Source organism: Mercenaria mercenaria, unplaced genomic scaffold (assembly GCF_021730395.1).
Source record: "Mercenaria mercenaria strain notata unplaced genomic scaffold, MADL_Memer_1 contig_2875, whole genome shotgun sequence".
Lineage (NCBI taxonomy): Eukaryota > Metazoa > Mollusca > Bivalvia > Venerida > Veneridae > Mercenaria > Mercenaria mercenaria.
In genome coordinates this window covers 39,394-56,577 of record NW_026460962.1, presented here as the reverse complement: position 1 = coordinate 56,577, position 17,184 = coordinate 39,394, and the positions used below count along the sequence as shown (strand labels likewise).

The window sequence follows — 17,184 nt, the reverse complement described above, 5'->3', positions numbered from 1 at the left end:
CAATTTTTGCATTTTGTGCAGATTTTATTTTACAAGAGGTTTACTAAATTTTAAGAGACATTAGAATTTACATGAAAAAAGTGTCAGCATTTTAAAGATTTCATATTCACATGCAAAAATGAGTAAATTGTTTCATATTCACATTAAAGCATCTTTTTTAGTGTTTCTGTTTAGATTTTATCTAGAAATATTCATAAGTCATTAACAGAGATATAAATATTTTTGTGTATTTACATGTAATATGGTAAATTATCGCTGTCACTATGTTTTTCATTATACTTATCACTGTTAATATTTCATTGTACTGATCAATGTTTACTATTTCATTGTACTTATCATTGTTACTTTTTAATTGTACTTATCACGTTACTATTTCATTCTACTAATCACTGTTACTATTTCATTGTACTTATCACTGTTACTATTTCACTGTACTTATCACTGTTACTATTTCACTGTACTTATCACTGTTACTATTTCATATGATTCTTATCACTAGTAATGTTTCAAGTTAAATAAACACATCATAACTTTCTCCCATATAGCACTGACAAATATGTATGTTTTAGGTTTTAAATTTTTGTGTCCTGTACGTCTTCTTGGATTGTGTACATCTCAAATAAATTACAGATGAGCATTCTCTATCTACATTTTCATTCCAGTCCAAGACAGACATAAATGTTCTTCTTTTGTATTCTTTTTCTCCAAATGTTATTCTCTTATCATGGTATATTAAAGCTGCATTGTTGAATGATTCAACATAGTGAGTGTCAATGCAATTTATATAATCTTCCGGTGTTCTGTATATCTGCAACTTTCTTATCGTTTTGGTTAGTAAGTCAATAGCAATGGGGTCTTGAATGGTGCGCTTGCTGCATTCATAGTTATCACCTTCCAGTTGGCATCTAGCATTTGTTGCACATTTTGTGTGATTGCCTTTATAATGCTCTGGAATATTGTCCAGCAACTCTCGAAGCCTAGTTGGTGACCTTTCACAATTCTTCATTGCATAGTATGCTGCCGTTTTTATCGCTGCACCCTTGTCGGACAATTGCTCATGCCAAGTTATTCCATTTTCTTCTTTGGTCCAGATGTAATAGCTTTCAAGCTTTTGCAATGCCTTTTGCAGCATGCCATGTATCGTTTGCATTTTTCACCTTTCTGATCAGATGACAAATACTTATTAACAGAAGAATTTCTGTCATGGCCGTGGATCCTCACTTTCACATTTTAATTTCAAATGTTTTATACATACGTTTTACACTAACAAGCTCATGTCGTTGGCTAATTTGCTCATCCTTCTTAGACACAGTTTCTGCAGAAAGCACTTATGAGTGATGCCCCTAAAGTTATTATGTCTGAAATGCACTGTTTTTTTTCTAGTTCCGTGTCGTGCATCAGTTATTATGTCGATTCCTTCAAACTGTGATGGGTCTTCAACATTTGCCACAGATTGTCCTATTTCCTCATGGAGTGCATTCTGTATAGAGTTTTCAGCACATATTTTGGTTGTTGACAAAGATATCATGAATATCACTGAACTGGTTTCTGAACATGTCCCAACACAGCTGCATTGCAAAAGCGTTCATACTGAACATACCTCAGCCCTGATGCATTGACACCATGAATCATTCTCACATTAGCAAGAAATTTCCCCCCTTCTATGTGTGGTGATGTGTCGAATTTAATTTCATGTCCTCCTGAACACCTGAATGTAAATTTCATCCATGTCCAAAGGACTGGGTCTCGTATTGCTGAAGACACTCTTTACATGTTGTATCATGTGACTGTATTCCTTGCACAATATTTTGTATTGCAGAATCTGTACAGAGTGACATTTGTTCGAATGTGTCTTCCTTTGACAATGCAGATATTTGTTAAATATGTCTGTCTCTGTGTCATGGCTATGTCCTGGTTCTGTTCTATGTTACTTGTAATCCATTACTTTCAAGAAATTTGTCGAGAACATTGTTCAGAACTGTATAGTTGTTAACACTTGAAATTTTGTCACTCATGCACAGTTTTGCTCTGTCAAGTTTATAAGAAATTTGATTTTTTCTTCATCATTCTCAACGTAGAATCTTATTGATCCTGGAACTAGCCGTTTTTCTTGTGATTTTCTCTTCTTATTTTTTTCTTTCATACTTCCCGGAATTACGCTTTAATTCTTCTCGTTTTTAACGTTTGCGCTCTTTGTCTTTCAAACGCACGACACTACTGTCATCTTGGTTACTTGCCACAGCAGTTTTAGCTTTAGAACTTCAAATGCGAGTAGATTAATTTTCTTTTATGTGGTTTATGCATTATATCCAGAGTTTTGATTGTTTCGCAATATTCTTCAGTCATTAATTATCCAAATTATAATTGATATTTCTCTTATAAAAGTCACATTTCACTTCCAAATTAATGCTCTGATTTAAAACTTGAAAATTACTATCGGCTCTGTATCTTCCAAGTTCTCTCTAAAATAAATGTAAACCACACCCACCAGCAAACAAATCTCATCTTACCAATCATTGTCTTTACACAATTATCCATAATAAATTGATAATTACTCCAATTTGTTTCTCAATAAGAATCCAAATATATCAGAAGAAAGTAACACCTACTTGATATTTGTTTCATCTTGTTTCATCCTTTCATAGATACATTTGTTGAAGATTAAAACACATGTTTGATCACTAATGAGGACAACTTTATAACCCATGAATTGAATACATTTTGACCTAGAAATTGCTTGTTATATGAGCCGCGTCATGAGAAAACAACATAGTGGCTTGCGAACCAGCATGGATCCAGGCCAGCCTGCGCATCCGCGCAGTCTGTCAGGACCATGCTGTTTGCTTTCAAAGCTTATTGCAATTAGAGAAATGTAAGCAAACAGCATGGATCTGACCAGACTGCACGAATTGCGCAGGGTCTGGATCCATGCTGCTTGCAAAGCCACTATGTTGGTTTTCTCATGGCGCGGCTCATATCATTGATCTGTTGTGGTCAAGAATTACCGCCAATTTCAAATTTTCTGGGCTTCTACTTTATTGGACTTACATGAAGCATGGCAGAGAATAAGCAGTGTTTTACATTTAATCTAACAGTAATTGCAGTACAATACAATAAAAGCTTTATTTGGACATTATGAATGGGTACTTTGAAGATTGTATTGTTGGAGATAATAAATATTTGTGACAGAACTGTGGACATAAATGTACAGGCATCAGCCTCTGGCATTCCAGACAAACAAACACCTCTAGTGGAGATGGAAATAATGGGAATAATCAGGACAATAATGACAATTTTAGTGGAAGCAGTGACAGTGAGCAGGATAATATGTGTGAATTTTGCTTTTGTAGCCATGTGTTACATCAGTACAACACTTATGGTTAGGTAATCAGTTCTCCACATCAAAGAAATTCGCATTACGAAAAGAAAAATATAAAAAATTTTGGAAAATGATGGACAGAAGAGGGGCTTGGACTCATCCAAGGTATTTGAGGAAAAAACAAAATCTCTTACATGCAAATGAAGGAGAAGATGTGTGGACACTGAGGAGAAATAATGCCACAATGTTCCTGAATAAAGTCAGAAATGCATACCCGAATCCTGTTGGTCAGCCTTACATGGGACATAAATGGTGGTGATATATAGTCTGATAGAACTTGAACAAGTATGTTTGACTGAGGTTTTACTACTGGAAAGAAAATCAAATTTACAGTAATATTATATAGAGTAAATCAAACTGACCAGAAAGTATTTTTACAACTAGTCATAAACAGTGCATTCCATAAAGTGTGTGCAATTCTACTGCTAGCTTATCATCCTGGATTTATTGCTGATTACATAAACACTGATGCTACCATCTGTGAGAGCTACCTGTGCTTATCAGTTCTTGACCTGAGATAAACTTTTGTGTTTACATTTTCCACTGACTGCATGGATTTTATCACATGACCAAGTTCAAAGGTTAAATTTCAAATTTTAACTGTCATTTTCAGTGTTTCCTTTATTTTTTGGCTTCAAATAACTTTTTAGCAAGATCATGTTTATACACAATTTATGGATGTAATAAAAGAGTGTTTAAGTTTCTTCATGTGGTGTTAAAATAAAATTAGTTCATTCAGTATCTTTTTAGTTATTTTGAAAAAATACACAAAAAATCTCTGTTGTCTGCACTGTGTTTGAATTTGCCACCATTGACATTTTGGAGGCGGAGTCTGTCCTTTTATACTGAGCCCTGGGGTTTAAAAATAGAATTATAGGAATTCCTAATGTTGATCTGACTCGTTCGCTCGTCGGATATTCGAAGAACGAGACGGGTTTTTTTTCTTTTTGGAATACGCGATGCATTTTTTCTTCTGCAAGCTGTTATGTCATAGCGGAGGAAATAAAAAAATTACGTTTTTTCAATTTTATTTTTTTTCTGAAAACTCATTTTTTCAAGCGGCGGTTCCGTAAACCGAAAAATCAAAAATAAAAGGCCTAGCAGAAGAAAGTCGAATATTTGGTGTTTCGACAAGAAAGGCTAACATGTGATAAAAAGAATTCATCTTGCATTTGTGACTATCCACGTTGAATTTATTAAACTCTTTGAATATAATTGATAAAATGTGGTGTTTCACATTTTATCATGCAATCTATCTTATATTTGGCATGAGTGTCATCGTCAGTCAGACGAAGTCTCTTGCGCAAACCACAGGTTCTTATCTCAATATTTGACTTTCATCTGAGAATGTTACAAAAACAGCTGAACTGCACCGCCCCATCAGTACTCTCAGTGCTTTGATTTATTTAGTTACTTTATGGCAGTTTTTAGGCCTAGGTTTTACCAGGCCAGGTTTTGTTTTTTTTTTCTGTATAATACTCTTCATGCCTTTTATTTTATTTTTTTAGTATGCATGGTACAGATTTAGCTTAGTTTTTCCTAGTATTAATCTGCATGTGCTTTAAAAGCCTATTATTAAATATGTGCTCCTCTCTTAGTTTGTCTTAGTTTAGTTAATTTTATGTAAATATGTATTGTAAGTTGTCTGTTTTGTTTTTATGTTTTAACTTGTGTGCTTCTTTTCTCCCAGGGTAGATGACAGATATGGGTGTAGTGAAGTGAATGACCTCTCCAGGCCCTTTTCCCAAATCTACATCTTTCTTTCGGTAGTTTTTTGGGACACTTACTTAGATAGGGTTTTTGTTTTTACACTTGCCACAATACCCATAATGTCATGTACTTATTTGTACTTACTAATTTTGTTTTGCTTGATTTTGTATCCCTCTTTTCAGCATGTATGTTTTAAACTGAATTTTGCTTTGAAGGGGAGTAACAAAAGTCAGTAATGTTTATGTACTGTTACAGCATATATGGCCCAAAAACACAACACTTGGCCCAAAAACACAACACTTTCCACACCCTTCATTTTTAGTATCCTGGTTACATAGGATACATAGGGATACACCTTGTATGCGCAGATTTTTTGTTTTTACCATTATATCATTATATTATTATTCTATCAATTTATTATTTTTATTATGTTTTATTTCACTGAAACATTATAGATCTATTATTATTTGATTATTATGTTTTATTTCCTTAAAACATTATATTATTATTTTAAGCCATAGATTTCTATTTTTTACTTTATTCGTCATTCATTTAAATATATACTTTACATTTGGTATATTATTGTGTTTAAAACAAGGAAAAATATCCAACAGGGAAAGCCATGTTCGCAGCCTCCCCAAAGTTTAAAGGCCTAGATTCACTACTATATAAGTGTCTGCCCGCCCCCCACCCCCCCCCCAAAATCCAATATACAACTCCCATCTTATCTGCTGCTTATCAGCGGTTATGTAACCGTAACTGATTAAAGGGCAATTAGCACAGCAGGGACCCCAACTAGACCATGAAGATGTGTGCAGTGGAGTTGAAAGAAATTAATTTTTCTTCAGTGAATGTGGAATGATAATAATATTAATTATTATTTTGATATTATATAGATGATAATAAGTATTACTTTAATGCTACAATAATAATAATAATAATAATAACAATAATTATTATTATTATTATTATTATATTACATAAAGGATGATTAAAGATACAGTAATAATATTGAAAATAATAATGATAATAAAACACAAGTAGGCCTATATAGTGAAAACTTCAGGAGTTCTTTGTACTGACAAACAATATTTTTCTAATTGGAAACTGGGTTTCTTGTATTCATGTAATCAACATTATTTGAACTTGAAATTATTGTGTTCCATCTATACTGTATTTTCATTTTCAATATGCTGCCAAAAGTGACTTTTTTTCATGCTTTGCTTTGTGACTTTGAAATCCACATACTGTTTTCAATTTTTAGACAAATGTTATTTACAGTATTCTGCATGCTTTAGATGAGTGAAAGTCACAATTTTCTGAAATATCACAATTCTCCAGACAGACTTTGAAAAAATAAAAACTTACATATTTCTTTAATTAAGTTTATCATTATTGTGAAAATAAGTTTCTGATTATCTTATTATTGTGTTTGACCAATAAATAGTTTTCTTTACATAGAAATGCAAAAAAAAATAATCTAGTATAACTTTAAGTTATCAATTATATAACAATTTAAGATAAAATATATCCCCCTTCTCACTAACTGATACATTAGTATGGTAGACTGACACTCCAATAAACATTGGCCCTTGTTAATTGGAACCATACTGTGATGGTCATTAGCCCCCAACTGTGCTGGTGAAGACAGAAATCCCTTGGCCCACTGCCAAAATCTATTTTTCATTCATTTATATAGTTTACTTTACACTTGCCACTGATGGTAAAAGGTGTCAACATTATGTAACTTCTGTATGATGTTGCACTAATTAGTTGTAGAACAGTCATAAATCACCAAGTAGGGGTCTGGCCATAAAGCACCAGGTGGGGTCAGCCAATCAGAACAATAGTTGTTATCTCAGCTGATAAGGATTTTTAAGAATAATTACTGAGTTCAAAGAGCTATAAATTTACAGTTCTTTGCTAAGTTTAATTAGAATTTTATATTATAGTAGTAGTAGGGACCTATGGTGGCATAGGCAACGCCCGGACTTAGAAAACATGCACTAGAAAGACGCCACCATAGGAAAATTCAGTAGTTATGATGATCCGGCAACATACAGACGTCTATACACAAAGGTAAACAAACAACAGGTAAACAGGTAACTTGTAAGTAAGAATTTTTACGCGTAATTTAGGCGACGGGTACACAGGATTCGCGTGTAAAACATTTATTAATATACAGATTATCTTGAAATTTCCAGTATCGTTAAAGAACATAATAATTATATAGCTAGATCGATAGATAATATTTAGTAAAATAATATCATTAAAATAAGAAAAACCACAGCGAAACGGTTGAATTTTGATAAAATCAACCGCAAAATTTCATATAGCACGATCGTAAATATCTTTTTTATACAATGCGTGAAGTAATTAATACCGATATAAACATAACATATAGACTTTGGGCAACAAAGTGCAAAAAAAACAGATCTGAAAAACATTAAAAAATGACAAAATGACAACATTTTAAAAACATAAGAGTAAAACGGTATCGGTAAATTACGTTCAAAGATTACGCGAATATTGATTAAGCATATTTATCGATATGACACATTTATGCAGTAGGTGTGGCGTGTAGTCTATAAATAACCTGTGTACAGTCAGCAATCGGTCGTATATAAATGATATCTAATCAACAAGGGAGCAATTGTCCTCCATGGCTCACACCCAGCCACAATATACTAGAGCATAGATATAGTTCATTGACTGTGGCAGTTTTCCTTAGGCGTATCAGGAGTGTAAGTAAGGTAATCGGGGCGACTACCCTGGATAACAAAATTTATTAAATTTATACATAAATCTCATAATTTGTTTATTATTTTGACAATTTAGGCATACTTTAGGGGGGTATTACATTTCAAACAATACAATAACAAAAGTACTCCAGCCAAAATGCAGACATATTCCAAAATTAACACCCAGGCTTTGAATTAAGGCCCCATTTTTATTATATAATATGAATCTAATTCTTTGGAACCAATCCAGACACCGACCTGTATCTGGCAACGGGTCTCAAAATTCAGATTTCGCTGGGCCTACGATTGATTAGTTTGACTGGAAACAGTCATAACTACACAGCGCAGCGTAAACAAACAAAAATGAATAAAACAAAATAAACAAACAAAACAAGTTTAACAAGCAAATTCGATGAACTGAATCCCCCGCCGAAAGGGTCAGAGGTGAGAAACGGCAAAAAAACATATCCAGCAAAAAGTTAAGAATGTTACCAAGAAGCAAATAATTTCATTAATCAAAATCAAGTTAAAAAAAAATGAATGGTTTGTTTGGGTGGGGGGTGGGGAGGGGTGAGGATACAACAGTTTACATGTTGATTATGAATATTGATAGAAAACGAAAAAATGAAAAAAATAAAAAAATTGAGGGGGTGGGGGGGGAGGGGGAGGGGTTGTGACCAAGGTAAGGTGGGGAGCAGGTGGTGTAGGTACACAACATCACATGTTTATAATAAATGTTCATGGAAAAGAATGAAAGAAGTTTAATGAAATTCTTCCAATTGGTTGGTTTGTTATGTACAGATCTGTGGATTTTTAAACAATTAAAGGGCAATAACTATATGGAAAATTGACCAATCGAAAAAAAAAACTTGAAGGGCTTCATCGCAGTATCTTGGTTCATGTCTACTTCAAGTTTGATGAAATTCTACCTGCTAGTTACTGAGAAATGGCTGCAGACGGACATTTTTATTAAATCAAGGGCAATAACTCTGAGGGAAATTGACCAATCAAAAAAAAAATTGAAGGGCATCAGCGCAGTATCTTGGTTCATGTCTATTTCAAATTTGATGAAATTCTACCTGTTTAGTTACTGAGAAATGGTTGCAGACAGACATTTTTATTTAAATCAAGGGCAATAACTCTGAGGGAAATTCCCCAATAAAAAAAAAAAACTTGACGGGCATCATCGCAGTATGTTGGTTCATGTTTATTTCAAGTTTCATGAAATTCTACCAAGTAGTTACTGAGAAATGGCTGCAGACGGACGGACTGACGGAATGACGGATGGACGGACAACGCCATTTCAATACCCCTCTCCCGATTTCATCGGCGGGGGATAATTAGCAGAGTGTGTGATGTCAGCAGGAAAAGCAAGTGGAACTGGATCCAGAAAAAAGTAAGATGTTTTATGGTATTTTTTCTCCTTGAGTTATTCAAAAAAAGGTGGATCACTATAATATACAACCTTTTTGTCAATGCAGTTGGAAGAATTAGCAAGAGAAGAAATGTATTTTGTTTAGGTCCCTATGGAAATTTTTCTGTAAAATGTAGCTGTTTTGTTCTTTATTTATGTTGTCATACCATGTTGTAAATATGTAAAATGTATCATGTTATTACGTTGAGGCCCATACGGAAGATTGCTTTGGCAAGTATGCTGCCTCGTTAAATAAAGTCTTTATTATTATTATTATTATTATTATTATTATTATTATATTAACATGATACTGATGATGTATACTAACTTTCACTTTATTTGGTCGAAACAGTAGGAGTTCAGATATCCTGCTAAAAGTACATTACAAAGGTGGCGGACAAATAACTGCATATCAAATAATCATATGGAACTAATGAGCTTTAAACAGAAGCACTCTGTCGGTCCTCATCACATACACATTAACGGTAAGGGGAATAAAGAGCAGTTGCTCTTATCTCACTAAGTAAATGGATTACCTCCCTTTGTTCAGCCAACCCAAAAGAGGAAGTAAATTTGATTAAATTTCCAAAAAAATTAAAACAGAAAATAGATTGGAAATAATTTTTATCTTATGTCATTTATGGCAGAGAATTGGACAATAAATACAATTACACTTCATAAGAAAAGTTTTTCAAGGCGAGTTAAGGCAGGCACTTTGTTTTTACATTTTTAAAGTAATCTATATCTTTATGGCAACTGTTTTAATGGAAAATTTTATTTTGTTAAAAAAACAAAACAAAAAAACTTTCTACCCTATAACAGGTGCAATTCATAATACAGTATCACAAATACCAATATATATTATAGAAAATAAATGGAAATATTTAATATCATTGGTTTCTTTCTTCTGCTGTTTTAGTTTAAAATTCATATCTAAATAAACATGGAATATGATACAAATTCAGTTTATAAATATTTTGCTGTTTTACATTTCCAGAATGTCTCGAGATCCTGATTGTTACCAGACTGAATCACTGAAACTGTCAGAGGTGCTCAATGATATTGGTGTCGATGAGAGAATGATTCTGAAGACGAGGAGGATGAAGTTGTTGCAAGAAACTATTGGCACTAGTACAGTCAGATTGCTGGGCTTTAACATTTCCATCCATAATTTTGGTAGCCAGTCTGAAGGGTCTACAACATTAGGACTCCAGTCAGACACTGATTCACTCTACTGTCAAAGTGAGCCTAATGTTATAAAGGACTGGGATGAGTGGCAACTTGGCAGGTACAATCTACTGATGATCCAGGATGAGACCACATCACCAGGTTACTGTCTACTACAACTTCTGAGGGAGGATGAGCCTCGTCCTTTTCCTACTGATGATATTGATCATTTACCAGGCAGATATTTTACAGCTAGCAGAGGTAAAGTGCTGACGAAGAACACATTAAATAATGATACTGCATGCTTAGCAAGACGTGTAATAAATGGTCCTGCATTATCAATACAAGGAAGTCCAGGTCTTACTGATCAAGATCAAGTTCCAGCATTCCACTGTAAATCATGGCCTGCAGAAGCCCGACCATGGTTATCACAAGAAGGTATAGGAAAATGGCCTACAGAAGACATGAAGAGATATTGTGAAACTACAGGATGTTTAGTTGTACCAGTGAGCAGTAAGAATGGCCAGAATGAGCAACTTGAATGGAGAATATCAACTTCACAGGCTGAAAGATGTTTGATGTTCAGTTTAAACATCACACAATTAAGATGTTATATTCTGATGAAGATGATTCTTAAAACATCCATAAATCCTCACTGTGATGGTGTACTTTCAAGTTTCATGTGCAAAACTGTTTTATTTCATTGTATACAGAATACACGTTCAAATAACTGGGTGCAATCTAACTTACTTGAATGTTTGATGTGCTGTCTTACAGTATTGCAGAACTTTGTTAGACAAGAGAACTGTCCACATTTTGTAATACCTAAAAACAACCTGATGGCTGGAAGAATTTCTCCTCATAACAAACTTAAAATTCTTGAAATCCTACAAAAGATCATACAAAGTAAGGGTAGTGCGCTGCTGGAGATTCCCATTGATGACCTTGGTATAAGACTACAAGTGAAGACGTATATGGGTGAAGCTTTTCAGTATCCTGTAACTCCAGCCCAAATGTATGCTGAAATTTCATCACTGCTGCTACTTAATTTTACCGGTGACGTAAGTAGAAATCACAGTGTCCTTTTAAAATCATTGCATGATGGAAATGAAATGGTGTGTGAGAGGTTATCAGACTTTACATTAACACTAACAAGAATGTACAGAGCAATGGGTGTTAACAGTTTGGAAAAATCTGCAGTAAGACTTCTAGCACCTCTGCTTTCATCTTCCCTAGGATCTGTGATAGCATCTCACAACATTTACACTACTCACAGTATATCCTCTGAAGCACTGGGCTGGTTTTCAGCTGGTTTGAACTCAGATGTGGCATCTGGTAGATTGAAACTTGCATCTGCATTATACTGTGTAGGAGATATGGAAAGAGCAGAGTTTGTTCTGAGGAATATAGAAGAAAAGTATGATCTGAATACTGTTGAACCTGTATGTCAATGTTATGATCATCTCTTGTATTACCCAAGGCAAGGATTCAGCAATAAATGTACCACTGGAAATGAAGAAGTGATAAAACATAACACAGCATTTTGTGTTAAATTTCTGCGGTGTGAAATTTGCTCTGTTCCTGAAGAGCTACAGTATGAAATGTTGAGGTCTACACAAGAGGACAGGTTTGAAAGGGATGAAATGTTTGACAATTGGATGGAGGATGAATTTCTAGACAGTTGGATGGACTGGGCAGTGGTAGATTCTCTCCCTTATCTCTACTTCTTACAGTACAAGACCTATGGAGCTCTTCAGAGAGTGGCAGACCAACAATGTGCACTTGCAAACCTTGTCACTAGCATTGAAACAGAATCAAACCTAGGTCACAGGGAAACAACACTGAATTTACTAGGACAGTGTATGGAACAGGAAAATAGACATACTGATGCTTTACGATGCTACCTGATATCTCTGAATATCCGCGCAAGAAACAATGCTGCAAACTTTCTTTTCTGTAGACTTCTTGATCAGTTATTTCTCAACACACAATAAATTGCACTAAACTGAACATGGTACTGAAGAAAGTGTGAGTATCTACATGAAGATGTTGTGCCCCACAATACACACTGTTAGTATTTATATAGTAAATATAGAGAACTTAATGTTTAAAGCCCTGCTCCACGGCTATTCAAATTCTGTTGTGTGTATGCAACCCATGATAACAATAGGTAACAGTTAACGGCCACGTGCAATACTTTAGCACGCAAAACCACAGGTATTTCATATAGAATTTTATATAAAATAGACTCTATTTTGACAGGCGTCACTGTTCATAGTCAGGATTTTCATGCTTTTTCAGTGTCAATTTAAGGTTAAAAGGTAGGACGGGAGCAGGGCTTTAAGTCAATGAATGAATCATGAAGATTTCATGAACTGACATCTGATTTACCGGATGTACTTCTATCTGCCTTGAGTAGAAACGTTATGTTGCTAAAGGAACAAAAATATATATGTACCTTGAGAACAAAGATATTGTTATTATAATTATATACAATTACAAAGAACAGACCCAGATTCAGGGCTGGGCCAAGTGGGCCTGTGCCCTCTATAGTTGGCTGAGAAGTAACCTATCTCATCAAAGATGCACCCTACTTTTCTGACAAAAGAATGTTTTTTTTCTCAAATTTTAAACCCAGAAGTGCACCAGAGGCCACCATTTCATACCTGTATTTTAAAATTTTCCAGGAGGAGAGCCCCCTGACCACCCAATCAAGAGGAAAGTAACATACCCCTGCAATACCTCAAAATTTGACCTAAATTGCACCAGAGGCCACCTTTCCAGACCTGTATTTCAAAACTTTCTGGAACTGCCAAGTAAAACATGAACAGCAGCATTCATAGTATATTAGAGATGACAAACCTACCTAAGCACAAATATGCCTTATACCATGCTTATGCTGCGTTTACACTTAGCCACGATGTCCACGATTTGAGAGGAGCGTGGGGGCTCGTGGGATCGAATCGTGGTGATCTTGAGGGGAACTTGATGGAATCGTGATGATCGTGCGGATCGTGACAAAATTTTTGACAGTCAAAAATTTTGCCACGATTATCCCGATTTATCTTAAATCTTGAGAGAGCGTGATAGAACGTGGAAATCGTTGTAGAGCGTAATGCAGCTTAACAGATCTTAACATAGCGCATCAGACCTTGATGCTCCATCGTATGGGGATCTTGGTGAACTTGGAAACACGATTCTAAGTTCCACTAGATCTGCAGGCATCCTTACATAGTTGATGTTGGAGCCGACATCTTCACGCCTGAGATCTGTGAAAAGTTGAGAGTATTGTCCCAGTTGGTGCCTTCGGTTTCCACTTAACCATGGTCTCACCCATAAGGTCTTAGGCTTTCTATTTCTTCTTCTCATTTCTCTCTTTTATATCCTGCCATATTCCGTCCCTTGTTGCTGCTGCCGACGAGTAACTATTATAGGCATACACGAAAAATGCAAATTCAGCATTTTGTTCATCAGCTCTTTGATGCATAGCTCGTTCCTCTTTAAAATCTCTGCAGAGAGAATGAGAGGATGACCCATGCCTCCTATTTATACTCCAATCGTGCTAAAAACTTGACAATCTTGATCAATTCGTGACCATAAATCGTAGGAGAGCTTAACAAAACTTGATAACGTGAGGGATCTAAACAGAACGTGACAAAGCGTGATAGCATATCGTGGTAATTGTAAGAGAACTTGAGAGAACGTGATGAAAATCGTGGCAGATCTCGACCAGAATCGTGTTGGTTTCGTAATAAAATGCTGCAGGTAGTAACAAAACGTACTGAGAGCGTAAGAAAGCGTAGGAAAGCGTAGTAATACAAAATTCGTGCAATAAATCGTGGAGCTCCGAGCTTTTCTTTAAATTGTGCACATCGTGGATATCGTGGCTAAGTGTAAACGCAGCATTAAAGTGTGCCTAATATAATGCCAAAAGTATGCAAAATTCCTTGCCTAAAGTGTATGTTAAAATGCACCTAAGGCATGCACCAGTTGCAATTTGTTTGATGAGCGGGGAGCATGCCCCCAGACCTCCCCACCCCCAGAAGTGTCCTTTCTATTGCCAGCACCTTGCCCTTTTTAAATCCTAGCTGGAGCACTGAAAAATCGTACTGCTTATATTTGTCAATCTTGTTGAGTGAAATATTAAAATCATAAAAATTATGCAGTTTCCGCCAACACTGAAATTTCAAAAATGTCAATTTCTAGACTTTTAAAAACTTTATAAATTGGACAGTCTGCCGAGATGTCCAACAAATCATATGTGACTTGTCCTATATAAATGCTCTATTTTCACATGGTATTGTCATAAATTGTAATTGCAATTGTGTCACAATACATGTACACTATTTGCTCCAAACAATATTGAACATTGAACTTAATATCACCGAGTGTGTTATTAGTGTTTACTGTACCTAAGCTGTTTATGCAAAAACCAACAAGTAAATATATTTGTTTTGTCTTTGCTAGATTTTAAGTAACACTGACATATTTCAGTTAACATAGTGACATTACAAGTGATATGATGGAGGCCAATCCTTCAAGTGTCCCTCCCAGCATGATAATTCGGCATGGCTGGGCAACTTGGTAGAACTGCTGATCTTACCAAGTTTATATTATAGCTTTAGAACACTTACCAGTATATTTAACACACTTTTGAAAGAGGATTTATTTTTTTATAAGAACTTTAAACAGATGGTTGTTATAACAGGTTATGGCAAGCCAATCTCACTCACATCTTGGACAAAACACTGTCCCATCAAGTAAATAGAACAGATAGAATATCTAGTTTTGTGGAATATAACATGCCTCTTTAATTCATAATTATCTGAAATATCTGAAGAAGGTTTCGTGTGTACGGGCCCTCCGTAAGGATTTTGATTTACCCAACATATAAAACTTTTTTACCTATATAAGAATACAGTTCGGCAACAAATGGAGGTTTTAAATGGGGTCGTAGAAATTTAGCTGTGTGGCGTAACCATGGAAACGGCTACAGAAGCTGATAATCGCGGAAACTAAAAATCTTTATTTTGTCATATTTCAAAAAGTAATAGTATTACAAACTTGATTTTTGTTATATTTTTATTAAGTTATGAATACCTATTGTTTGCAGTGGTTATATTCTAAATATCTTATTAAATTTCTTAATTGTCGTCAGCACATGCAATTTTATTTAGTAGCACGTGCATTCAGTTCTGAACCGACAACTGGTACCTCTTTTAATCAGAAAATGTTTTCTGGACTTAATTACAACTATGGCTGATTTTTGGCTGGAAAATGTTGTATAATATGCATTCAGTTAAAATTCTAAAACTTTTGATACATCGGTATAACACTATTTCATATGTCAATGCAGCGGATTGCATGCCATATACGTTATTCATTCGCTTCCTTTTTCAATACACATTGACAATGAAGTTAGGGAATAACTCGATGAATCTCGGCTTGGAATATTTAACATATATAATATGAAACAAGAGCTGTCTCCATAGGATGACCCATGCCCCTGATGGCACTTTGAATGAATAGTTATGGCCGATGTGAGAGTTTAGGACCTTTGACCTATGGACCTGGGTCTTGCGCGCAACACGTCGTTTTACTGTGGTACACATTCATGCCCAATAACTTTAAAATCCATGCATGAATGACAAAGATATGGACCGGACATGCCCCTTCAATGCACTATCATGAAATATTACCTTTAACGTCTAAGTGTGACCTTGACCTTTGAGCTACGGACCTGGGTCTTGCGCGCAACACGTCGTCTTACTGTGGTACACATTCATGCCAAGTTATTTGAAAATCCATCCGTGGATGCCAAAGATATGGACCGGACACGAATGCACTATCATGAAATATGACCTTTAACGTCTAAGTGTGTCCTTGACCTTTGAGCTACGGACCTTGGTCTTGCGCGCGACACGTCGTCTTACTGTGGTACACATTCATGCCAAGTTATTTGAAAATCCATCCATGGATGACAAAGATATGGACTGGACATGAATGCACTATCATGAAAAATGACCTTTAACGTCCAAGTGTGACCTTGACCTTTGAGCTACGGACCTGGGTCTTGCGCGCGACACGTCGTCTTACTGTGGTACACATTCATGCCAAGTTATTTGAAAATCCATCCATCGATGACAAAGATATGGACCGGACACGAAAATTGCGGACAGACTGACAGACCGACAGACTGACAGACTGACAGACTGACAGACGGTTCAAAAACTATATGCCTCCCTTTGGGGGCCTAAAAAATGATTATCAAATTAATTATTGGAAAACATGTGAATAAATTATGCTTTTTTGTGACATTGTCAGTATTGTATAGGTACGCTTAACATATAATGCATGCATAAAATTGGTCTCATTTTCGTTGATATTTTTACTATTACTGTTACGAATTCAAGTATTTTAGATTTCATACTTCTATCACTTTAATAATTAATCATATTGGACTTCTCTCCATAATTTAGCGGTACAATAATGGGAGTAAACTAGGCCTAGAGTAAAGACTTCCAGTGTGTGTAGAACCGTTCTACCAAGGTGATGCTAATGTACATATTTATATGGAAACCTGGTGTGTCATGTTATTTGTCAATGCTAAATGCCAAACACCTTATGCAAAATGTTTTGAAAGCGAAATGACATTTATTAAGTACTACTGATTATGGAAAGCCGGTGTGCCATGCTCATTGCCAAATGCTAAATGACAATCATTTATTACAAAATGCTATTTGCTATATGCTTAATATCAAATGTTGCCTGTG

The 17,184-nt window shown here is 35.3% G+C and overlaps 1 protein-coding gene across 1 annotated transcript; it reads left to right on the top strand.

The window, feature by feature from the left end:
* Positions 1–3,139: 3,139 nt before the first annotated feature.
* Positions 3,140–13,005, top strand: LOC128552525 (uncharacterized). The gene is made up of 2 exons (XM_053533571.1): positions 3,140–3,384; positions 10,242–13,005. The coding sequence occupies exons 1-2, from the start codon at positions 3,140–3,142 to the stop codon at positions 12,403–12,405; spliced, it is 2,409 nt and encodes an 802-aa protein (XP_053389546.1). The 3' UTR covers positions 12,406–13,005.
* Positions 13,006–17,184: the final 4,179 nt, after the last annotated feature.